At 37.9% G+C, this 24,596-nt stretch overlaps 5 protein-coding genes across 5 annotated transcripts; 4 read left to right on the forward strand and 1 right to left on the reverse strand.

Annotated features, from left to right (window-relative positions):
* The first annotated feature begins 601 nt into the window (after positions 1 to 601).
* Positions 602 to 3,491, forward strand: LOC120259090 (non-specific phospholipase C4-like). Its single transcript, XM_039266628.1, is given in 6 exon segments — positions 602 to 1,043; positions 1,045 to 1,256; positions 2,352 to 2,535; positions 2,537 to 2,759; positions 2,848 to 3,018; positions 3,090 to 3,491. Coding segments are annotated over 6 exon segments (1,488 nt in total). The 5' UTR covers positions 602 to 611; the 3' UTR covers positions 3,356 to 3,491.
* A 1,340-nt stretch (positions 3,492 to 4,831) lies between these two features.
* On the forward strand, positions 4,832 to 9,040 carry LOC120257909 (replication factor C subunit 3-like). Its single transcript, XM_039265208.1, is given in 12 exon segments — positions 4,832 to 5,649; positions 6,225 to 6,335; positions 6,425 to 6,457; positions 6,580 to 6,754; positions 6,945 to 7,018; positions 7,020 to 7,127; positions 7,220 to 7,356; positions 7,902 to 7,997; positions 8,141 to 8,210; positions 8,303 to 8,383; positions 8,474 to 8,600; positions 8,685 to 9,040. Coding segments are annotated over 12 exon segments (1,668 nt in total). The 5' UTR covers positions 4,832 to 5,064; the 3' UTR covers positions 8,756 to 9,040.
* A 109-nt stretch (positions 9,041 to 9,149) lies between these two features.
* Positions 9,150 to 10,311, reverse strand: LOC120259244 (RING-H2 finger protein ATL29-like). Its single transcript, XM_039266819.1, has one exon. The coding sequence runs from the start codon at positions 9,825 to 9,827 to the stop codon at positions 9,171 to 9,173; it is 657 nt and encodes a 218-aa protein (XP_039122753.1). The 5' UTR covers positions 9,828 to 10,311; the 3' UTR covers positions 9,150 to 9,170.
* Positions 10,311 to 13,458, forward strand: LOC120259243 (uncharacterized sugar kinase slr0537; the record flags this gene model as incomplete). Its single annotated transcript, XM_039266818.1, has 4 exons — positions 10,311 to 10,658; positions 11,064 to 11,444; positions 12,410 to 12,618; positions 12,879 to 13,458. Coding segments are annotated over 4 exons (1,392 nt in total), but the record flags the coding sequence as incomplete, so codon positions are not given.
* Positions 13,459 to 14,409: 951 nt separating this feature from the next.
* On the forward strand, positions 14,410 to 16,091 carry LOC120259106. Its single transcript, XM_039266643.1, has 3 exons — positions 14,410 to 14,602; positions 15,588 to 15,746; positions 15,835 to 16,091. Exons 1-2 carry the CDS (start codon positions 14,448 to 14,450, stop codon positions 15,709 to 15,711), a joined length of 279 nt encoding a protein of 92 aa, XP_039122577.1. The 5' UTR covers positions 14,410 to 14,447; the 3' UTR covers positions 15,712 to 15,746; positions 15,835 to 16,091.
* Positions 16,092 to 24,596: the final 8,505 nt, after the last annotated feature.

The raw sequence follows: 24,596 nt of genomic DNA on the forward strand, positions 1-24,596 counted from the left end.
ATATCACGTTCATTCATAATGTAAAAAAGTATTATATAGAAACAGACAGTATATTTATAAAAGAATATTTAAACATTTTTTAGTCAAAATAAATCTTATCAAAGACTAATATATATATATATCAACAAAATGGACAAATCACACAACCTGTTTTTTCACATCCTGCATGATCCATCATAGTTATTAATAGACAAAAAAAAACCATGGTATGTATTTTAATGTACTAGCTAAAGTATTACGTATATTTAGTGAAGATCATATTTATATTGGTACAATAGTAATAAACTAAATAAAGAACAAGATATCACTTTAGATTTTATTAATGATTTATAAGTCCAAACCCACATCTACACTAAAGATATCTTATACCACTATTAATTGTCTCGGGAGGATTTGAACTAATGGTAATAAAATCCTCTACTTTGATGATCGTAAGTTAATGAGGCCTTACCATGGAGTTATGAGCTCATTGGCATGGAGAACTAATACACAAATAATATTATATTTTAAATTTTAAAAATAATTTAAAATTAAAACCAACTATAACATGGTAACATTACGAGGGGGTGACCGTAACCTTTGGTAGTTTATAATCACACCCAACGCGCGAGATGGAGATGAAAACAAACTCGAAAATGGCGACAGACGGAAAGATCAAAACCATCGTCGTTCTCGTCCAAGAGAACCGATCCTTCGATCACATGCTCGGATGGATGAAATCCCTCAACCCGGAGATCGACGGCGTCACCGGAACCGAATTCAATCACATCTCAGCCTCCGATAGCTCATCTCGTGTCGTCCGCTTCACCGGTGGCTCCCAATACGTCGACCCCGATCCCGGCCACTCCATCCAAGCAATCCACGAGCAGATCTATGGCGTCCCCTTCGTCGCCGGTGAGACTCCAATCACGCCCTCGACCCCGCCTCTCATGAATGGATTCGCCCAGGAAGCGGAGAAAGAGAAGGCCGGAATGTCCTCCACGGTGATGAGCGGCTTCGATCCGGACTCCGTTCCGGTATACAAAGAGCTGGTGATGGAGTTCGGGAGTCTGCGATCGCTGGTTCGCGTCGATGCCAGCGTCGACGCAGCCGAACAGACTGTTCGTCCACTCGGCGACATCTCACGGCGCGACGAGCAACGACACCAACAAGCTCATCGAAGGGTTTCCTCAGAGGACCATCTTCGATTCTCTCCACGACGAGGGCTTCTCCTTTGGGATCTACTACCAATACCCGCCATCGACCTTGTTTTACAGGTGCGGTAAGCTTACCCTTTCTAGGGTTTCTTCTTTTCGTCACCGCCATGGATAGGGTTTGTTGGGAGGCCTCGGATTTAGTGGGATCAGCGTCGGTGAGCGAGGGAAGCATGGGAAACTTTTTTAATTCATAAAATTATAATTTTTTTTTCTTTTTAAATGATTTTTTTTGAAATTTTCATTTAATTTATGCAATTTGTTTTTAAATAAATTTTGGTAATAACTGAAAATTTCTTCCTGATTTCAAATTATAAAATCACCCAAACATTTTTCTTTTCTTTTCTTTTTTTTTGTTTTCTTATCTTCAATATCAACTTTATTCTCATTGTTTTATTTGGCGGAATGATATGAGGGCATATGTTTTTAGAGATTCTTATTTAAAGTTTATTTCAAAAAAAATAAATTTTACTTAAATTTATATTAAAATTATAGCTGTCAATTCCCACTAATTTCAGTTCAGAACCATGTCCATTATTCTTTTATTCTTCCTTTAAATATCACTATATTCGCGCTCATTTTAATAATTTTTTAATCAGGCAAATAATTTTGAAATATTTTATTTAAGTTCTATTCAGAAGTAAACGTTTTTACTTAAAAAATTCCTTTTTCCTTTGAATTCTGCTGGATTTTAAATCATAAAACTATCGGAATATTCTTTTGTGCTTAATAACTATAATGGCCTAGTTACTTTTTCCACTAAAAAAAATATTATTGGCATTTTTGGACCAAATATTATTGGTACTGTGATCAATAAATAACTAAATATACTAAAAATATCTTAAAATTTGAATTTTTCAACTAGATTTTCTAATTGAATGTGAAAAGGATCTATTTATCGTTGGGTAAGACTGAGCTTTCAAAAGTCTGTTTTTTTTTCTTTGGTTGTTTATAGTGGGTGTGAAAGCTGGTTACTTCTCTAAACCACCAAATACCAAGGTATATACAATGGCAATGCTGAAACAATCTTGATAGGAATTGATAATCAAATTGTTGGTCAACTTTATAAGTGTAGCCTTTATTAATCCATTAAATTTCAAATTTTGGATTTTTTTTATAATAATTATATTGAATAAGAGTTCTACTTCATGTTAACAGAAACTTGAGGCAGCTGAAATACATAGGCAACTTCCACCAATTTGATCTTGATTTTAAGCGCCATTGCAAAGAAGGCAAGCTGCCAAACTACGTGGTTGTAGAACAACGCTATTTTGATCTCAAGATCTTGCCTGGAAACGATGATCACCCTTCCCATGATGTCTCTGAAGGCCAGAAGTTCGTCTAAAGAGGTCTATGAGGCTCTCAGGTCCAGTCCTCAGTGGAATGAGATCCTCTTTGTTATCACTTATGATGAGCATGGTGGCTTTTACGATCACATCCCTACGCCCGTCGGTGTCCCTTCGCCGGACGACATTGTCGGCCCAGAGCCATTCTTCTTCAAGTTTGATCGTCTTGGTGTTAGAGTTCCCACCATCTTGATCTCTCCCTGGATTGAACCTGGCACTGGTATTAACTCATCATATATATAATTTTCCTGGCTAATTAATTAGAGTCTAAATTTTTTTAAAATTTTCATTCTTGCATGTCATTGCAGTGCTTCACAGACCTTCTGGGCCATATTCAAATTCAGAGTTTGAGCATTCCTCCATCCCTGCCACTGTGAAGAAGATCTTCAATCTTAAAAGCTTCTTGACAAAGCGTGATGCTTGGGCTGGTACTTTTGAGACTGTTATCACTCGTACCACGCCAAGAACTGATTGCCCAGGTTTGAAAAATTAGTCACAAGTTTTTAGTTAGACTGAGCTCATCTAATCAACAGTTGTTTCTCTTATTCAGTGACACTGCCGGTGCCGGAGAAAATGCGAAAGACTGATGCTGCCGAGGAGGCAAACTTATCTGATTTCCAGAAGGAATTGGTTCAATTAGCAGCCACACTCAACGGTGATCACAAAAAAGATATATATCCAAACAAACTGGTGGAGAACATGACAGTGGCCCAAGGAGCTCAATACTCAAAGGACTCCTTGAAAGTGTTCTGGAATGACAATGAAAATGTCAAGGATACTACTAATGCCAAGAAGAAGAAGTCCTTTCGCCAATAAACTGCTCATTTGCTTCGTTTGTGGCCAGTCCTAGCTTTTTCGTGTTGTGCTAATAATAGCTGCCCTTCTTGGTGCGTTCAACATGTGAAAAAAGAGTAATGCTATATCAAACGAACAGGTTGTCCGAATTTGTTTACACGAATGAGTTGGCATCACACCACCCTTCTTTTATCTCTCCTAGTCATCATTTTAAAAAAAAAAAAAACAATGCCCTAATTTCTCTCATTCTCCTTCGTCTTCCATGGCGCCTCAAGTTCCACGAAATCTCTTCGCACGCCCCAGCCACCGACGCCAACAAACCCATTGCCCGCAAACAAACTCGATCTATAATTATTTACCATTGCATTAAGCTTTAATTTGAAGCTAATAACAACTCGATCCAATTGGCAATCATGATTTTCAAAATCCCAACAATTTTTAGTTACAAAACAAAATTCAGAAATTTACAAAAATTCATGAATCTATGATCTTAGGCGGGCAACCGGTTTATTTGCTGCCAACTGGTGAAGTCCGTAGCGGCGACGAAGTTCAGTGGCGTGGAATGTGAGGCAACTTCGTGAAGATGAGGAGGGATGAGAGGAATTAGGGCATGCGAAGAGTTCTTCGGCGTCGGTGGCGAAAGCGGCGACGTGAGGTAGCCGCGGGAAGACGAAGAGGGATGGGAGGATTGGAGTTTCAATGAAGAGAGAAAGAAAAGAGCAGATGGATCCTATCCCCTATATCGAAGACTCATTCCTCTCTAAGATCTTCGTATGAAGAGTTCGTCGGCGGGGGGGCGACGATGTGGCGGGGGGCGACGATGTTCTGTGCTGTGGGATGTGCGGCGGCCTTGTGAAGACGAAGAGGATAAGAGAAATAAGGGCATGGATTCTTTTTTTTTTTTTAATTGGTGACTAGGAGAGATAGAGAAGGGTAGTGTGGATGCCAACTCATTCGTGTAATAAATTCGGGCAATATATTCGCTTGATATATCATTACTCGAAAAAGGTTCAGCTTGCAGTGTTTCTTTTGTATGTATATACATATATAATATATTGATGTTGAATTGGAGATTTAAACTTTGTTCTTTCCGTCTTATATTGCATTTCCTTCTTTTAATATTGGACAGCTGCTTGTAGTTTTTTACATTCAATTTAATATTGTTTGTAAGTGATTGAAAACAACTGGGTATGATTAATATAGCAAATGGTTCCCCAATTACACTGCTTCCACATCTTATTGGTGTCTATATTCGTTTTTTTAGTGGGTATCTACTTAACAAATATCTACATCTATTTATATATAATTCCATCCTATCTAAGTTTGAAAAAGACTTCGATTTGAATGAGCTAGCATCCAAGATAAATGATAAAATGTGGCGAAACATCACTGGGTGTGACACTCGACCCTACATTAATCTTTTCAATCTAATTATCCATGTCAGCTTAACTAACATCTTAAAGTGATTGTCTCGAGATCATCAGACATCTAATTATCCATTTCAACTTAACTAACATCTTAGAGTGATTGCCTCGAGATCATCGCACAACTATCATTTAGTCTTTGGACCGTTCGTTTAAGCGGCGAAGGATCTCTCATGTCCCCTTCTCAGGTTTATGTTTACTTTTCGTCTTGTTGAAATCGCTCATCCGCCTCGATAGCATCTGCATCCCAGACCCTAAAACCCTCGTCGCCATGCCTCTCCTTCTCGAAGCCCTTCTCCTCCATCAATGGCGAGCCCTGACAGTGGCGCCTTCCGCCGCTCCTCGTCCGAGTCTGCAATCCTCTGTGCCCCTCCGTCGAGCGCCCAGTCCTTGCCCGCTTCGTCCGATTCCGCTTCTGGATTGACGGAGATCCAACTTAGGGATAACGAACGCCGTAAAAACTCCACCTTTCTACCTGCCTCCAGCCCTAACTACCTTCCGAGCCACGGCCTTAGCCCTGGCCGAGAGAGCCTTGCCAGCTCCGACATCTCCAGGAAACTCCGTCTCTTGGGTGCCGCTTCCTTTTTCTCTCTCAGTGAGGATAGGGCGTCGCCTAGCGATCCTGGATTGTTGCCGCTTGGTTTGGAGGAGAGTGGTCTGAGCGGGAGGACCATTAGCCCCGTTGTCCAGCCTGATGCGAAGTCCTTGAGGGAGAGAGATCCGAAGACTGAGATCGTGGCCACTGATGGCACCATCACAGCCAGCGAAGAGAAGCTCAAGAGACCGTCACCGCCCAAGGAGATTGAGTTCGTATGGGCTTACAAGTACCGTCCCAGGACTTTGGCAGGGTTCATCTGCAACCGTGACCGAGCAGAGGAACTTCAACGGATGGTATGCTATTATTGGAATCCAATTTTTTCTTTCTTTTTGTCATATCTAATTTTGTGAAAAATCTATGTTTTTGAAAAATCAAAAGTAGAATTTATAGTTTCTGATAATACCTATTTTTAGTCCCAAGTTATTGATATCTATCTATTCATAGTCTTGTGTTGCAAGTTTTATGATTTGATTCTGATTCGTGAAATATTAATGCCGTAGTTAGGGAAGAGAATACTGAAATTGGATATAAAGGAAGATGCTTGAATTGCCTAAATTTGTTGTACATGTACCCTTGTCTCCATTCACAAATTATTAAAAATTGACTCAGGGCATTGGATATGTCTTGCGTGTATTGTTTTGTAATTTTGTGAGGATCAACTAGTAAGGCCAAAATTATAGTATCAGTGGCGTATTAAATTTAAATGATACCTGTGAGTTCACCTTGATATTTTTTTTAATGGCCATAAAATCTTTTCATAAGATCTATGGATGCAAATTTGGTGAAGTTAATTCTAAGAAAATTTCTTGGTTTTGGTAACCAAGAGACATAATGCCACTAATTCCTCTTTGTGTGCTGATTTTCTTAGATAAAGACACACGAGTGCAGTCATTTCATATTTGAAGGTCCACCAGGGGTTGGCAAGAAAACAATGGTGTTGGCATTCTTGAGAGATGCATTTGGACCTAAAAAGATGAAGGTATGAATGAATGGTGTCTAGGTGACCGTATAAGTTTCTTCACACCATTTTTGTTGTTTATAACCTTTTGATGGTTATTTCTTCTACAGATGAAAAATGAGTTGAAAAGAATAGAGCTTAAGGTATTTTCTTACTGTCCACTTTTATGTCTTTCCCATGAAGAAATCCCTTGCACCAAGAGGATAACAAAGCATACAGTGGAACGGAAGTTTCTGATTTTATATCTTCTTTTATTCATATACAGGGAGAACATGCTGATGCTGGGAGCATAGATTTGAATGTCAGGCGATCTTCCCAGCACATTGAAGTTAATTTATCTGAGTCACGTGGTTATGAGCAGCATGTTATAATGACTTTGATAAATGAATTCCATATTCCATCAGAGCAGGCTGTTCAATGTGATCAGACAAACTGCAAAGGTATGTGGCTAGTATATCGAAAGAAGAGAATGGAGTTTCCGATGGGTAGTGCCTCTCATACTTAGTTTGCTTTTTTGAGGTCAGATATTTCATGTTGGGGATGACTTATATATAGAGACCAAACGGATTTTTAAAGCTAAAATAAATTTATGCTATTTTGCAACTCCAAATATTTTACCACTTTCTACAGCAATTGTTCTTCATGAGGCTGACAAAATTTCAAATGACGCACAACACTATGTCCGGTGGCTCATGGATAAGTACAAAGGGTTGTAACAAGCTTTTCTTCTGCTGCTCTGATGCTTCCAAGCTTCAACCACCAATCAAGCATCTGTGCAAAATAATTAACCTCAAACCACCTTCAGACAAAGAGGTGATCAATATAAATCTACTTTCTCATTCTAAAGAACCAGTGCGGATACCATAGTTTAGAAATATATTTTAACAAAGTGCTTGTCCATTTAGATTGTGGAAGTTCTTGAGTTTATTGCTGATCAAGAAGGCGTGGGATTAACTCGTCATTTAGCTGAAAGAATTGCTGAAAACTCAAAGCATAATTTACGTCAAGCAATTCGTTCATTTGAGGCCTCCTGGAAATCTTAGTACGTACCTTGTTTACTGAACTTCTAGTCTTCAATGAGTAATGAGTTATTGCCTTTGGTATTGAACATATGTCGAATGAATATTCTAGTTTGTGTTGATTACTGTTTACTTGATTCTATTGGTCAGCATCCAATGATACTGGTTCTTTAAAATTTGTGAATGGTTGGATCTTAGTTTGTCAAAGAACTAAACGAAGTAAAAGAAATATTTTGAAAAATTCATCAATGCCTTAGAGAGACCACTTTTTTTTGTGTTCTATTAGAGTGTTGATTATTTAAAGAAGAATTACCCCAAACAAGTGGCATACAAATAGTAATTTATCAAATAAATTAGGCACATAATTTTGAAGTCTACATTATCTTAGATTACCATGGACACTTCTCAGTCATTTAAGGCGTATTCATCACCATTGATATATATCTTCAACCGTTTTCTTCACGTGATAATTACATGTCTTGCCCTCTAAATTCAGCCCCTATTTATCACATTCCTTATGAGTAAATTTATTTAAATAATGCATGCATACATGCTACTTCATTTGCAGCTTTCAGTTGGGAGAAGCCCATGAAATCTTAACCGGGTGGGAAGCAGATATTGCAAACATAGCTAAAAATATTATCGAAGAGCAAAGTCCCAAGCAGTGAGTAGCATTACTAAAATACATCGGCTTTTGATTTCACTGTAAATCATGTACAATTATAAAATATTGGACCTTAGATATTGATTATTCCTTTCTTTGACAAACAGCTTAGGATTAATATAACTTGGCCTTGTGTATCACAGGTTATATATTATCCGTGGGAAGCTTAAGAATCTTATTGAGCATGATGTATCACCAGCCTTCATTTTCAATGCAAGTTACCCTTTCCTTAATTCCATTGAATCATCAAATACAGATTGCAAGACAGATCTGTCATTTTACTTACTGTTGCTTTCCATTAACAGACTCTTGTGTCAGAGCTGAAGCAACATGTTGATGAACATTTCCAACTCAAAGTTGATGCCTTGTATCAAGAATATAACATTGTGAGTTAAGAAATTTCAGTTCTATGTTAATCTGATCAAACTTTTTTTCTCGAAGTCCAAATATGTTATCATTCTTTCCCATGGTTTTAGTGGGATAAGAATGGGCGAATCTTGAATGAAGAGAAGACAGTAGGGTTCACTCGCGAATCAAATGAAGAATCTGGAAAGAGGCTTCACGATCGAAAGAAAAACGTTCAACATTTCATGAGGATCGAAGGTAAATTGATCAAACACTATATTGACAGATTTATCTTTTTAATCATCTTTCTTCCTACATGGACTGTATGATCTTGATTTACAGAGTTCTCAGCAAAATTCATGAGCTCCTACAAGGCTTTTATCACCAAAAATAATGGTGGGACTTCCAAATAAGTATTCAACTATATCTGGTAGCATAATCAGATATGTACGTAAACCATGAATTAGACATAAGAGGTTGGGTTCACCGTTGCACTGCAACCACTTACATTTGATCCACTGCCTGTGGATTAAAGGTTCCAAGATGCTTTAATACAAGGGAATGTTCATATTTTCCACTTATATTTGAATGTAAGTTCAAAGTTCTAAACTATTTTTCTCTTGATCCATTTTGGTGGTTGCTTCATTGTTTCCATGTACTACAAATCATGACTTCAAATAAATCTGTAGTTTTTCTAATGTATATATATATATAATATAGAAAATAAATTTATTTTTACAGCCTCTAAAATAAATCCTACGCCTCCTCACCTATGTCTTCGCTGAAAGAAAAAAATAACCCAAAAAAAAATTAAAAGGGCAACGAAGCCTACAAAGAGCTCATCTGCTCTTCCGCAGTCACAGTTAATCTTAACCTATTCTCCTCATCATCACCGTCGGCGTCATCACCTTTGGGGTCCACCACACCGGGCTCCTCCTTCAAGCCCAGTTCTCCAAGATCCTCCACACCATCACCATCACCATCACCATCTCCCTCGACGACGACAACGTGGCTTTCGGGGGTCTCCACCACCACCATCTCAGTCTCCGGCACCGGCGGCTTCTCTAGATCCGACCTACAAACGGGACACGTAGTATGCTTCTCCAGCCACTCATCAATGCATTCCCGATGGAACACATGGTAGCACACCGACAGCATTCGCACGGCGTCTCCGCCGTGGAATTCGGCCAGGCACACCGCACACTCCGCTTCGCATGCACCGGTCGCGCTCACCTCCTTGAACTCGAACGTCGGGAATGTTTCCAGAATCTCCCGGTCCAGACCACGCACCGGTGGACGTTGGACGGGTACTCCTCGTGGGCGTCGTGAAGCGAGGAAGATGTAAAGCAAGTTGTGAAGGAGATAAATGGAGAAGAAACCGACAACAAAGATGAAGAGAATGAGGACGGGAACAAGCATCGGAAACGAGCCAAGGTTTGCCGATGGAGTAGGCGATGGGGCATAGCTCTCGGGTGATGAAGCCATCGCCGGCGTTCTAGTGTTCCGGCTCGCCGATAACGACTTCGCATCTATCCAACTTGGTGCTGAGCTCTCTCTCTCTCACTCTCTCGTTCTTTCTTTCTATTGGTCACGGAGTGTGGGCCCAAGAGTTGGGAGAGATGACGTGGCGGGTCGTACGGCGGCGAAGGCGGGTGGCCATTGGCTAGCGAACGAAATGGGTAGGAAAGAATGAAAGATAATGAGCCTTGAGATTGCAACATGGATTGAATCTTTAGGCACTTTAACGGTCATGATCAAAATGGGAATTTCAAGGGTTCAGATCAGCTGTCTTGACATAGCGAGAATCTTAAGAAGGAATGGAGAAATTTAGAAGAAAAATCAAAGAAAAGTCGTTTTAGTCGGTAAAAACAAGGGTAGATTGGGAAAATCACTGTTTAGTGATGATCAATGGTCCACGAATGGTGCTCCACGCCTCCATTAATGGAGATGTGTCTTGCTCCTTGAAACGGGCGACGGTCATGGCCCTCGCTCCTTATCCTCTCCGCGCCGCGCGCGCTTTGCCGTTGTCTTCCCCGTTCTTCTCGCCAATTCGCTTTGGTATCCTGTTTTAGTTTTCGTTTTGGGCGTAGAAATGTTGGGTTTTATCGATTGAGGGGGTGTCGTGGGTTTTCGAGGAGATGGAGGTTTGGGGGATTTCGCGTTTTGGGTTCTCTTGGAGAAGGTGATGATGCCCCCGGTGGTTTGGTAAGCGAGATCGAAGGGGAGGAGGAGGAGGAGGATGAGGAGTCAGTGGATGTGTTGATGGCTTCGGTGGCCCCTGAGAGATGGGATGTTTTGGGTCTTGGACAAGCTATGGTATTCGTTTCTTTTGTTTTCTCTTTTCGTTTCTGCGATTTTTCCTTGATTTTGAGTGGTTTTGTGCTTCTGTGTTTAGTTATTATGTGAAAAGCTATCAACTTTCTTATGCTCTATTGCTTTAGTTTAGCTGCGAAATACGCACTCGCAGTTCTAATTTCGTGAAAATTTCAAAATCTATGCTCCCTTTAGTTTTGAATTTCATGAAAACTGAATAGCTATGTTTCTTTCTTTTGATTAGTGAAATTGATTGGTGCTCTCCCTGTCCATAATAGTAGAGACACATTAAGTGAAAGAGCTCATGGACCTTTTTGTTTTGTATAATTAATGGAAATGAAGTACTGATTACGAAAACAAGCAATGATGCTAGATGTTACTCATCCTTGTAGTTCTTGGTCATTCTAGGTAGATTTCTCTGGCATGGTGGATGATGAGTTTCTAATGAGAGTGGGAATAGAGAAAGGCACTAGGAAGGTGGTTAATCATGAAGAGAGAGGTAGAGTTTTGCGTGCAATGGATGGTTGCAGTTATAAGGCAGCTGCTGGAGGGTCTCTTTCCAATACATTGGTTGCTTTGGCTAGACTTGGTGGCCGATCAGTGGGTGGTCCTGATTTGAATGTTGCGATGGCAGGCAGTGTGGGTAGTGATCCCCTTGGTGGCTTCTATCGTGCAAAGCTTCGGCGGGCTAATGTTAACTTTCTATCCAAGCCTGTCAAGGATGGTACAACTGGAACAGTTATTGTTCTCACCACTCCAGATGCACAGCGTACTATGCTCGCATACCAGGTTAGGAATGGTCCTCTATGAGTATTAGCTTTTAAATCCTTTTAATTCTTTTGTTTATTAACTTGTCTAAGTCTTTAGCACTAAAATTTTCTCTATTATGCATCATGATTTCACATGTATACTCCTCCACTATTCACACTTCTTTACACATGAGAGTAGAAATTGAACTAGTTGGATATGGTTGACAGTTACGCCTAATCCACTACCCCTGCGGTTGTCATCCAAACCCTTAGAAGGCATATTTACCGTGAAATTGGCTGCAATCAGATATGCCCTGAGATCATGCACTTGGGATAGAGAAAAAGAGACAATCATGATAGGCATTGGAGAGTATATAGAACCACTGAAAACTATCCATGTGTCTGGATTTTTGAGAGGTGTCTCCGTGGCAGCTATTGTTAGCAAGCTCCAATAGGACAAATTGGATTAAGATTCATGCCAAAGTTCCAATACAACAAATTGGGTAATGATTTATGCCAAGTGCCAATGAGCTATTAGCTGAGAGCATTCCCCTCTGTACATTGAAATTTGGGAATTGCTTCTAGTAAAAAGGGATCCTGATTTAAGATTTACCTAAGTTGTGAAGAGGATTTGAAAGTAACTTCATTGTCAAAATAAGTAGTGAAGATATCATTATAATGCTTACCAAAAAAGATAACTCTTATTGAGTCGCATGTTACTATTTTAGCATGTGATATTGTATAAAATGGACCACATATTGTATACGGTGTAATGCTGTAATTTCAATATTGTAAGCTACTGTAGGTTAATTTTAAGCTACAAATTTCATTGCTTGCCTGGTTAAGTATCTCTTATTGATAGGATTTTTACCCCCTGTTATTGAAGGTTCTTATTTAACAGACACTTGTTTTAGGCTTTCATGTTTCATTATATTCATATATATTATATTTTATAGTTGAATTTTTTTTTAATTGGATTCAGCTTTCTACATTGAAAATTTTCAGGGCACTTCATCTACAGTTGACTATGATCCATACCTAGCAAGCATAATCTCAAAAACAAACTTGCTTGTCATAGAAGGGTATTTATTTGAACTTCCTCATACAATCAAAACTATAATGAAAGCTTGTGAAGACGCACACAAGAATGGTGCACTTATTGCTGTTACAGCATCTGATGTGTCATGTATCGAGAGATGTTATGATCATTTCTGGTATGTCTCTAAACATCAATTTTGTACGTATCTTTGTATTGTCTCATAACATCTAAGTAGTCAATTTGACTCACAAGTGAGGTTTTGTGCATGAAAATAGCATAGGGTTGATTCTTGCAGTAGGCTTGCGCAATAGAACTCTTTTTTCCCATTATCCTCGTCATGCCTCTATCTTTCTTTAGTGCATATTAGATCCCAGTACTTTACAAAACTGAGATATACTTTTATCTAATTGCTTTGTCTACAATCTTCTTAAACAGGGAAATTATAAGGAATTATGCTGATATTGTGTTTGCCAACAGTAATGAAGCAAGAGCCTTTTGCAACTTGAACTCAAATGACAGTGCCATCTTAGCTACACGGTACTTGAGTCACTTTGTTCCTCTTGTTTCAGTTACCGACGGCCCACGTGGTTCTTACATTGGTGTTAAAGGCGAAGCTATATACATCCCCCCATCTCCCTGCGTGCCCATCGATACTTGTGGAGCTGGCGACACTTATGCTTCAGGCATTCTTTACGGAATCCTTAGGGGAGCTTCGGATTTGAAAGGCATGGGAATGTTGGCCTCTAGAGTAGCATCAGTTGTCGTTGCACAGCAAGGAACTCGTCTTCGAGTTCAAGATGCCGGAAGACTAGCAGAGTCTTTTGCATTGAATCTTGAGAGCTCCCAAATTTGCTCAGATATTGGCTCAGATCACATCTCCAGTTTATGATCATTATATTATGTGAATTTTGATTCTTCATTCAACTGTTAATTGATAGATTCATTCATTAAACATTAGAAACTGATGTAATATCAGGCTCCTCACCATCTGTACTAATCTACGATACTTCCACCACGGTACACATTTTAAATAAATATACTTAAAATTAAAATTTAAAAAATTATTATTATTATTAAAGCCTTTTTACTATTCATTAAAAATAAATAAATAATTTTATAATTTTATTCTGATTTATAATTTTACTAGCCATAATCTCAAATATCTGTCTAGAACTGAGTTTCGTTTGTTGTTTTTTTCAATAAATTTATGATTTATCTATTTTTATTAATATATATATATATATAATCGAATCTGTAATTTAATTATTTTACTTTTTTAATTTGATTATTTTTAAATTGTTAATATATTGTTTTCTTGGCTTTCATCAATCACTGATCCATCAGCACAACACTTTTCAACTGAAGCTTTTCAAAAGATTAAGCACTCTCTGGATTTTATGAGCGTTAGAGTTTCATTCAATACCGGCAATATGATTCAAGAGCCAAATAGAAAGTAATTGTCTACTTTCGAGACTGGGTTTGAGTCGGTGCAGAGACCAAACGCTTGATTTCACCAAAACTTTAAATGTTTTTCTTTCCTTTATTTTGTATTTCCGCTTGTTACTTCTTTTCTTTTTAAGTGTGTTTCACCCTGGTGAGAGCCACCAGTTTTTGTAGTTTTCTAATTGGCAAACCATAAATTAATCCAACTGTCTTGGATTATCTAACTCAATGCTAACATTTTTGATGTCTGATGCTACAATTTAGAGTTCTTTAATTTAAAAACTTACTTCACTGAATTATTTTTTGTTCTTATTTTCTCAAAATATATATCTTAATCATGAAACACTCATATTCCCAAAAGAGCTTTTTCAACCATTTATCATATTTTTTGGCAAAATATATAGCGAATTCGGGTCCATAACCTTCCATAATTAAACTGGCTTCGATTTAGGATCCGAATCCGAACAGTAGAGTTGATTGGTTATCGGATCCTAATGGCTTCTTATTTGAATCCGACTTTTGGTGGAGAGAGAGAGAGAGAGAGAGAGAGAGGAGGCAGTGATGGAGGCGAAGGGGGAAGCGAGAGGAGAACGAGGAGTTCATGGAATCATATGCAAGCGATGCAAAGAAAGCTTCGATCCGTCCTCGAATACATCTTCATCTTGCCGTTTCCACCCTTCCTTCTTCGTTTGCCGACGACACGACGATCAGAAAAGGTCTCTTTTTCTATGTTCCTTCTTCAATCTTCATGATGCCTCTCAATTTAATTTCCTAACAATTTAACATATTTACTCTTTGATTGAGTTTGTATGTATGTTCTTATTGATAATAATTAGATTTCTGTTTTTCCGGCATCTCTTAAAGTTTGGAATTTGAAGGTCAAAATCATTGTTTTGATGATCTGAAGGCATTTTACTATTGAATTTCAAATCTGTTTGTTTTTAGTTTATTTAATATTATTTGCAGTACCTGAAAAATAGATTGATTGGAATTCTTTGATTTCCTTTCTTGATAACTTCTTATGATTTCAATTATATGCAGTACTTGGGATCAATAACAGGACTACATTTTTATCAGGATAAATAAGTTCTCATACCTAAAATTTATCCTACTAGTGTATGATAAACCTTTTATCTATATATCTATAGTTGTTTTTATTATAAATATAACTCCGGCCCCACCTCCGGGATTAGTAATGAAAAAGCAGCCATTAAATGGGTGGGATGTCTCTAGATTCATTTTCTGGGGATATTCCCAGAAAACATATTGTTATATATATATATATAACGTGATAAATCACTGCATGCACCATATCTACGCTACAACCATGTATCAAAAGAAAGTCAAACCTCGATTTTTCACATAAGAGTCAACTACCTTAACTGTTTAGCTATTGCAATGGTCGTGATTCAGTCCTTTCCATATATAGGGTGGTGGAGATTTTTCAGTGCTGTGATGTGTTCCTATTGAATGAACAACTTAAATCTGATTCAATCTATAGGGTTTACATTTACCATATTGCCTATATGACTATATCCCTTATCAATTTATTATGTGCTTTGACCTTAATTTGCTCATCTTTCATTACAGCAATATAACCAACTTCTAGTGATGTTTGTACTGTTTTGCACAACCATATTAGTTAAAACTGAATGTGCTCTATTGGTTAATCTGCATTTCATTCTTTTTAAAAATTTGTAGGTATTATGAACTTGGTCCCAATGATCCTCCATATGCTGCTAAATTTTATGATTGTTGTGGTGCTGAGGACCCAGAAGCACTGGGATGCACCACTGATTTCCATGTATCCTATGATGAGAACTGAATTAAAAAAGCTCAAGTTGCTAATCTATAACTCATGTAAGTTCACCATCTCTTTTCACATCTACATATGTTAATATATTCAAAGACTCACCATCTCCTTTTCTTTGAAATTTCCAATTTGTAGGTTCTTGCATGATGGAATGATGAGACAAATTCTATATAAGTCAATAATGATAATAAGTGGCAGTAAATCATAAAAGCTGGTTATGAAGTTGGTTGTTCAAGGTTGCACACTGTACATGAAGGGGTGGATGGAAGGTTTGTTCTGGTGGTCAAATTTAAGTCTGTGCTGTATATCTAATTATGTGTTTTTTTCAGTATATATGAAGGCTGTACTTATCAACTTTTATGGAAATAGATTGACAGTTTAATGGGTTGGAATTGGTTGTTGTGCTCTGAAGTCTGAACTAGTTCTTTATGGTTGAAATAGTTGTGAAGTCAGTTCTTGAAGTTGTTCACTACTGTTCATGAAGGAATGGATGGTAGGTCTTGTCCTGGTTGTCTAATTATAGTCTGATCTGTGCATCCAATGAGTTTTCTTTCAAGCTGAACAGAGGCTATTTTTTTTAAATATTGCATTTTTTTAATTATATATTAAAATAAGTATTTTTTAAATTAATTATCAAAATGCGCAAAAAGTATCATGCAGTGTACTTGCATGGTATTTTTTGCACATTGGTTATATTTAAATTTTCTTTTTAATTTTATAATAGTTTTTTATATGAAATTTTACATTTATAACTTTACAAATTCTTTAAATTAATTTTTTTTCACAACTCTATTTAAATTTTAGATTTTTTTATATAATATTTTACATTTTAGTCCTTATAATTTTTAAATTAAATCATATCACTATTTAAAATTTATAATGTGTTTTTAATATATATTTTACGCTTAAGTCCTTATATATATATATTTTTTTAATTTAAATTCTTTCTAACATATATCATTTGTAATAAAAGTTCGATATCATACTCTAAACTGATGAAACGATAATATATATTATAAAAAGATTACGATAATCACATATTACGAATCACTACTCGGCTGAGACTGCGTTGGACAATTCCAGATTACTACGACAATCGGAAATAGGGTTGTGAGAAAAAATTTTTAATTTAAAAATTATAAGAACTAAAACGTAAAAATATTATATAAAAACCATCGTAAAATTTTAGATAGGATATCAAATTAATTTAAAAATTTGTAGGTTAGTAAATGTAAAATTTCATATAAAAAAACTATTATAAAATTAAAAAGAAAAATTTAAATATAATCCTATGCTAGAAAAAGTATCACGCAAGATATCGCATTGTACTTTCAGGATTTCTAATTAATCGAAAAGATCACTTATTTTGGTATATAATTATTGTAATATAGCCCCTGAACAGATGGTGTACTTATCATTTATTGAAATAGATTGAAAGTTTAATGAGAAGAAGCAGGTGGTTGTTCTCCAATCTATTTAATGAGGGCGAAAAAATACATAATTGTTATTTTTGTAAAAAAAAAATAAATAAATAAATTACACCATTAAAATGGATAAAAAGGAGAGAACATTATTTAATATTCCCTCTATATCACTTTATTTTAAACTTTTTTTTGTTTCCAAAATTATCTGTTCACGTAATGCTTTTAAGAGTTAAATTTACAAATTTAACCCTATAAATCTGTTTAAATGCATTATTCTCATCACTGTTATAGCAAATGCAACTTTTAAATAAATAAATTAATAAAATAAATTAGGCTTTCATCTAAAATTGATTTTGATAGTGTTTTACAAACTCATGCTTTCTTTTATTCCTTAAAAAAAAAATTAATGTGTGTAAAAATAGCATGTATTTAACAAAGAAGATTGGAGTAAAAATTGATTAGAGTGACAAAGGGGAGAGAACTAGTGGATGAAACATGAGAAATAGATAAAATAGGAAAATTCAGATAAATGTGCATGAAAGATGGAGGGAATAGTTTTAATGCAATAAATGTTCTACTCATTATGCATGAAAAGATAAACTCTTAATTAATTCGATTTATAAATTTCTGCAAGGACTTGGAATCATTTCTTTTGGCTGTTTCCAAGTTCTCCACTAATTGAGATCTTGATACAATTTTTCTCATTTATTAAATTCATAAATGACAACTACAATGAGCTCAGCTCCATGCTATACACCACAACAGTGAACATTATTTTAAAGGCCATAATAAACAATTCTATTGTTCCAACAATCAATCAATAAGTACCCATCTACTCACCCATGCATGGTTCTTTCCAGAGACATGGCAATGTCCATTGATTCCTCTCCATTGCTTACTTGGAACACCACTTTAATAAAATAGCAGAAGCACTGACATCTTAACATGAGAGACATTAAAGAAGCTCATGTCATCAAAAATATTTTATGCTTACCTTGCTGCAATAGCTATCATGAATAGACTTATTGAAGGGATATATAGTTCCCACTTAGGTGCCTGGATTGGGATAAGTATATGCCTAAGTGCCACCTAATTATATACAAAAATCAAAAGAAGCATGAAAAGCCAGAGACAGAAGTAATGCATTCCTACAAATACTTGCAGGTCCTTTCTTAGAAAACAAGTCCAGTTTTTTAAAATCTTTATAGCTTTCTTCTTCCAATCCTTTTCCTGTATTTTTAAAGGGATGTGGAAGATCCCCCTTCACATCATAATACTGTTTTTATTTGCATGTATTTTGGAAGCTGAAAAGTCAAGACATTAATCATTCTTAGTATCTACAAATATTGGTGCAATACATTTATTAAATATATATCCATTATTTACATATATTAATTTGATTTAATTATCTTTCGTTGTCTTCTCCATCAAAGTTTTATTTCCTAATGGATGATGACAATTATGATATATAACTAATAATTTATTTTGATGGAGTACATCTGTTTAAAATAGTAACAATAAAAACAAAGGACATTAGACGTAAACGGCTTCAATATATATATATATATATATATATATAAAAACACACACACATACACATATCATTTAAGATGAAAGTCTCTGTAGAGGATATAATTGTGTCTCCCAAAGCAATCAAATATAAGGAAACCATTACTGAGCCATAATAGAAGAGTCCAGCCTGACTGGTAGGACATGCTCAATGAGGTGAGACAAAGCCCACTCAGCTGCTTCCCATCCAATCCCAATGTCTAGTGCTATTCACACTCCCCCACTTTCCAATTTGAACACCGCAGCCTCTCCCTCCAATCACATCAATTGATAATTAATTCCATACTTAATTTCTATCTCTTCTTATTTCAAATCCTCACTTTGTATTATAAATATCTCTACTTAACTCCAAATTTAAATATCAAACAAATAAATACATAAAATAAAGTGGAAATTGCCAAAAAAACCCTACAACTTTGCCAAATTGCCAAACAAAACCCCCATAGTTTCGAATACCCAAAAACCCCTTCCTTTTCAACTCCATGATTTTGAAAACCCCCAAAAGACGTAACGGCATTAAACGGAGTGTATTTAAAAATTTTATGGACGAAAACGCCTCGCATCGGAAGTCGTGGTCTGCACTCCATTTCAGCAAGGCGAGAGTAAGTGGGTGGGTTTTTCTTAGGCATTACAAATTGTCTTGTCTCTCTCTCAACTCGACTCGACTCAACTTGCGTCCTCCAGCCTCTTCTCTTCCCACGCACTCTTCCCTTTCCACCCATGCCTCAAGAAGAAGTCCCTGCAAGTATTCTAAGATTTCGTCACTTTGCATCTAAGGTATTCATTATGGTTTTTGTTAACTATTCATCACGTAAGAGACATTTTTCGGTTTTTGCTTGTGATTTTTGTTTTTCGTGGAAGACATCAAGCTTTTCGTGGGGATTAATCTACCGGGGTTTTGTTAGTCTCAGGAGATGTCTCCCGCTAGGGTTTTTGTTTTTGTTTTACATTTTCGCCTACGATAATCGATCGAAAATGGTTTTCCGATTGCTGCGCTTTGTGTAATGTTTATAATCTACGCTTACCCTTTCACTGATACGTTTGCAGATTGAAAAACGAGGTCTCCGCTTAAACAACGAGCTTTTACCGCTAGTTAGTTCGTCTCCGCTTAATTATTTCAGTATCTCGCTTTAATAGTATACGCCACTCGCTTAAAAATGATATCGGTGTTTAGAACCGAGTGTTTACCGCTTAACAAATTACATTTCCGCTTAACAATGTGTCATATTGTCGCAGGCTTGTGATTACGGCGGTCAATCTAGTTAACGGGCGATGCTACTTGACACCCGGAGCGGAGACCGCGGTCAATCGAAAGTTCACACGATCCCTCGACACTCGGGAGATCATCCGAAGAACACCGCTCACGTGACTCATCGAGTTGGAAGTCAGATACCAAGAGCGGCCCTTCTTGACTCTCTCGTCATAGATACGATAACCGCACCAATAAATTCGTGGATCGGGAAAGCATCCGACTTTCAGCCTCGAAGACGTGGCAATCGTTCTCGGCATGCTGCGATGGGGAGGCAAACTGAGCTTTGAAGAAGAAAACACTACACGTTTCAAGAGAGGTATTTATCGAAGACGACGAGAGACTACAGAGACTCCATCAGAGCACTCTTTCAAAGAACTCGCTGGATGAGTGAGAAGAGGAGAATTTTGCCAAACCATCGATGGTGTACTCTCCCTGGTACAATCCTCTTCCCAAATACCTCCCTGCTTTCGGCTCCTAACTCGGATCGCTGATTACGTCGATGATCTACCTGGAATGGGGCGCTACGCATGGGTGCTAAGCGACGCACGAGTGGCTTATGGAGGACATACCACAGCCGCTACCCGAGCGCACATCTAGATGCGCTGGGAAGAAGCACCAACACCGGTATGTTAAGGGGTTGCACTGTGAGCGCTTAACATCCGGTTTTACGAGCTCGATCGGAACCCGGAAAGAAAGTCCGTTTCCGAAGATCCCAAGGATGCTGTGCTACGGTGAAAATACTTACCTGGAAGTAAGTTGACGATAGAGACGAGTTTGTCATCTCTCGAAGGAAAAAGAGGTAATAATTCAAAAATATTTTGTTTAACTCAGACGTTAACGCTTAACCATATCATTTACCGCTTAACTTTATTCATCTATCGCTTTAACATTATAACTTTACTGCTTTAACTTTGTTCAACTACCGCTTTAAACTTTTTAGTTTAATGTTTAATTTGTTTGTTTCATCGTTTAACACAATAGGTTATAACTTTTAAATATACGAAGTTACATGTGTAAAATATAGTTTTAATTGTTTAAACTAAATAATTTCGCTTAAGATTGTTTTGGTTTTACACATGCTAGTTTCCCTGAAGCTAGTTCCTGCTGACGTCGATGAAGAAGTATTTGTTCGGGCCAAATCCGTCGGTCGGATGCTATTGCTCCCGGAACCGCTTGCTCAAAGGCAAGATGAGAGGCAACCTCTTCCTCGCGCTGGACGCCGTTCTCCGCCTCAGGCCAAAACGCATTCGCTCGAGGCCGGAGAGCCCTCCCCACCCCGCCCGACCGTGGCTTCCCCGACCAGTGTCCCGACCTAACGGGCTCCCCGCCGGCACTAGGCGAGGATGTCACCGCAACTCTCACGCAGGCTCGCGATTTTGATGATCGAAGTTCCCTCGGCTTGTCGCCGGGTGGAGGCATTGGAAGGCCGGTCACGATCACAATCGATCGCGCCTTTCCTTCAAACAAATGGGCACCCGGGATCGATACTGCCGGAGTTCGACGACGAGGACATCATCGGGTGGCCCTTCAAAGACGGCCTCATTCAAGAAGCTTGCAAAAAGAGGAAAACAATAATGCCTCCGTCTCACCCGTGCTGGGCCGACGATGAAATAATAGCAAGATTCATCGGCAGCGAGCACCATCGGCGGTCGATGTTGTTAACGTTGACGACATGCCCATCACGGTGGAGGAGATTGAAGATGGCGCTGAGTTTGTCGCGGTGGAAAAAGATCGACGACTGTTGTCGACGACATCATGCATACGGTGGAACCGTGCCTAACAAAGCGCGGCATCAAAGATGGACACAATCCATGAAGAAGAACAACTGCACAACGCTGTGTCTCCCATCGATGCTCGCCGCCGTGGAACTCACTTGTTGAGAAGGTCGCTGAGTCTATCCTCAACGGTGGAATTCACCTGCTGGAACTAACGGTCTGACCGTGCCGTATCGAAGGCGTATACAATCCCACAAGAACAAGAAGATGCAAGGAAGTGTCTCCCGCTGATGCTCGCCGTACGTGCCCCATTAAAAGTGAAGCCAATAAAAAGTAGAAGAACTTCGGAAAGTCTTCATTCCAAGATACGCTGTCAATCGCACTCAATAAGTACGAGCGGGGAGTTGATAAGGATCTTCCTCAACCGCCCCATGGACAAAGTAAGTTTGAAGTTTTTATGATATTGTTTTAAACTGCTTTTTGAGTTACCATTTAAGTAGGAGCGTTAACGCTTTAAAAATTTACTGTATAACATTTAACTTATAAGTGATACCCTTTAAATATTACCTGCTACTGCTTAAACATTCAATATAGAATTTAAAGTTTATACTTTAACGCTTAATTTTATACTTACAACATTGTTTTACATGTCTTTGTTCCGCTCAACCACAAAGATCGCTATGGAAGAACGATCTGTCAAGACCATCACGGGCCAATCTATTCGACCGCCGAGGGGAAGCGAGACGGTCACGATGTGCGATGGACGATTCGTATGTATCTTGCAAAAAGACGACGAGCGTAGTGCCATACTCGTTATAAGAGGCGCTGCCTCCATCACACTGCCACCGGCCTTGTTCATGTCAAAGGTAGTGCACGACGCATACGAATCCACGATGGCTATGATTGGAGATGCCGCCATGAACTTGCACTGAAGTGGACATCGCCATCCTCCCCGATAATTATGAGTGGCCACTTCCACGCCGTCACGCCCTCGATAATGAAAAACAAGAATACAGTGCATTATTCTTCACGCCAAAGCGAGAATACGATAAAAACGCGCTAGAAATGGTAAGTGCTTTTAATAATTTGTGTTTGTGTAATAGTGTTCGTAAATAATCGGCATTCTAATATGAACTTGTATATCTCGGCAAATGAACCTATTCGACCCTGTGATCGACATGGAGTTGGGCGAGTCTGACCATGCAAAGTACCGCTTGTTCACGTACATCAAGCCCCGACGATGTAAAAAGGAAGTGCTCGATCTGCAGCCGTCTATGTCATGCGGTTTATCGAGCGCCATTACTGCACGGTGAGAAGCTACGGCATCTGCGATCGACGTCCCTTTATTTGCGACATAGGTATGTTTCCCGCGATACTTAGGGGAGGAGAGGCAGATGCATCACAAAGATGAGTGAGTCTTCGCAAGCTGGTTCTTAGTCATTCTTTCTATATTTGTATACACGATTCTTTCTTTAATAATCCGATTCATTGTTTAACATACACTTTCGATGTTTAAGCATATAGTTCATTGTGTAAATATCAACGTCAATTGCTTAAACTCCGCTCTTTATCCGTAAAAACGCAACTGTGAGGAGTGTACGCATAGCTGGTCATAGTCATCAGTATAGGTGTAATAGTTTCAAATGTAAACCGATGAAATTCAATTCATTTTTCCGTAAAGAACATGACAAATTTTTGTCAATGTAAAATGTACATGTATCTAAATTCAATTAAATTCATTCATCGCTTCGCTTTTGAGGTTCCGTTCTTGCTGGATGATATTGAGTCCCGCTAGGTACATTATCGGGTAGGGTTCTCGCTTTCATTTTCATTTTCATTACTTCGGCTAATATCGACATTCATTTTAATCAGTATAATGATAACTTTTTGCTCCCTTTTAACTTTCGCTTTCTCCGTTTAAGTTTAGGTTTCTCTCGCTTTAAATTTAATATTTTTCGTTTAAAAATATCCTTATTATTTAATAATATCAATGTAATTACAACAAAAATATACTTAATATTTTCTGTTTAAAATATCCTTATTACTTAATAATCTCTTATAGAGTGTAATGTAATGTTCCGATTTTTTTATGCGACTGACGAGAGTGGAAACGCTTGGGGAACCGAGCATGTATTAATTACGCTTGGGGAACCGCTAGCACCATCCCGTTGTATATTTTAAACGATAAAAATAACAGTTAAACAGAGAATAAAATATTTAAAACGTAAGAGATATATTTAAATATAAAGTTCAATATTTAAACTTCACCCTGACACGGGAAATATCGAGAATCCCCATCGCTCACATATTTCTGAACATCGATTCCCAAGAAGTCCCGAACATTAGCACTGTCCCTCTCCCGTCAGATCTCAAAGAATAAAGACAAAAACTTCCATAATTTAATCGAAGAGCTAAAAATCGAATACACCAAACGAGAAGCAAGAAAAAAAGTAAAGAACAATGTGAACAAGAATGCAAGAACAAGAAGAGCAAGATACTAGCTTCTAAACTTTGTTTGAGAAAAAGCAAGTGAGGAGATTGAAAAACCTATCGATAAAGAAAAGTTATGATTTGGGCGCCATTTTTCCCACCTCAGAGGCGCAAAAAGGAATTTCATATCGCGGACCCACTTCAACTTCACCGACGGGGTTAAAAAGATGTAAAATATAGCGGAGTATCGTCCAAGTAAAAATGGAGGTTTTTGAAGCTTTTAAAAATTACGAGGGTGAACAGTTAATTTTTCCCTCAAAAATAAACGTAAGCTTGGTGGTCTTTTGCAGGCAATGGGACCAGCTCATGCTCAGAGACTTTGAGTGAAAGAAGATATGGCTCACACTGAACCAGCCATTAAAACAAGCACCCTAGCTCATAGTCATGGCCCCTCTCCTTCTCTTCAGATAGCATCATAACACTCTAAACAAATCCCATTTTTTAATT

The sequence above is a fragment of the Dioscorea cayenensis genome, chromosome 4 (genome assembly GCF_009730915.1).
Source record: "Dioscorea cayenensis subsp. rotundata cultivar TDr96_F1 chromosome 4, TDr96_F1_v2_PseudoChromosome.rev07_lg8_w22 25.fasta, whole genome shotgun sequence".
NCBI lineage: Eukaryota > Viridiplantae > Streptophyta > Magnoliopsida > Dioscoreales > Dioscoreaceae > Dioscorea > Dioscorea cayenensis.

Excerpts from the sequence above, each read along its gene's own strand:
- LOC120259244 (XM_039266819.1), bottom strand. The coding sequence starts at position 9,827 with ATGGCTTCATCACCCGAGAGCTATGCCCCATCGCCTACTCCATCGGCA.
- LOC120259106 (XM_039266643.1), top strand. The coding sequence starts at position 14,448 with ATGGAGGCGAAGGGGGAAGCGAGAGGAGAACGAGGAGTTCATGGAATC. Across the intron at positions 14,603-15,587 it reads CGACACGACGATCAGAAAAG|GTATTATGAACTTGGTCCCA; the intron begins GTCTCTTTTTCT and ends AAAAATTTGTAG.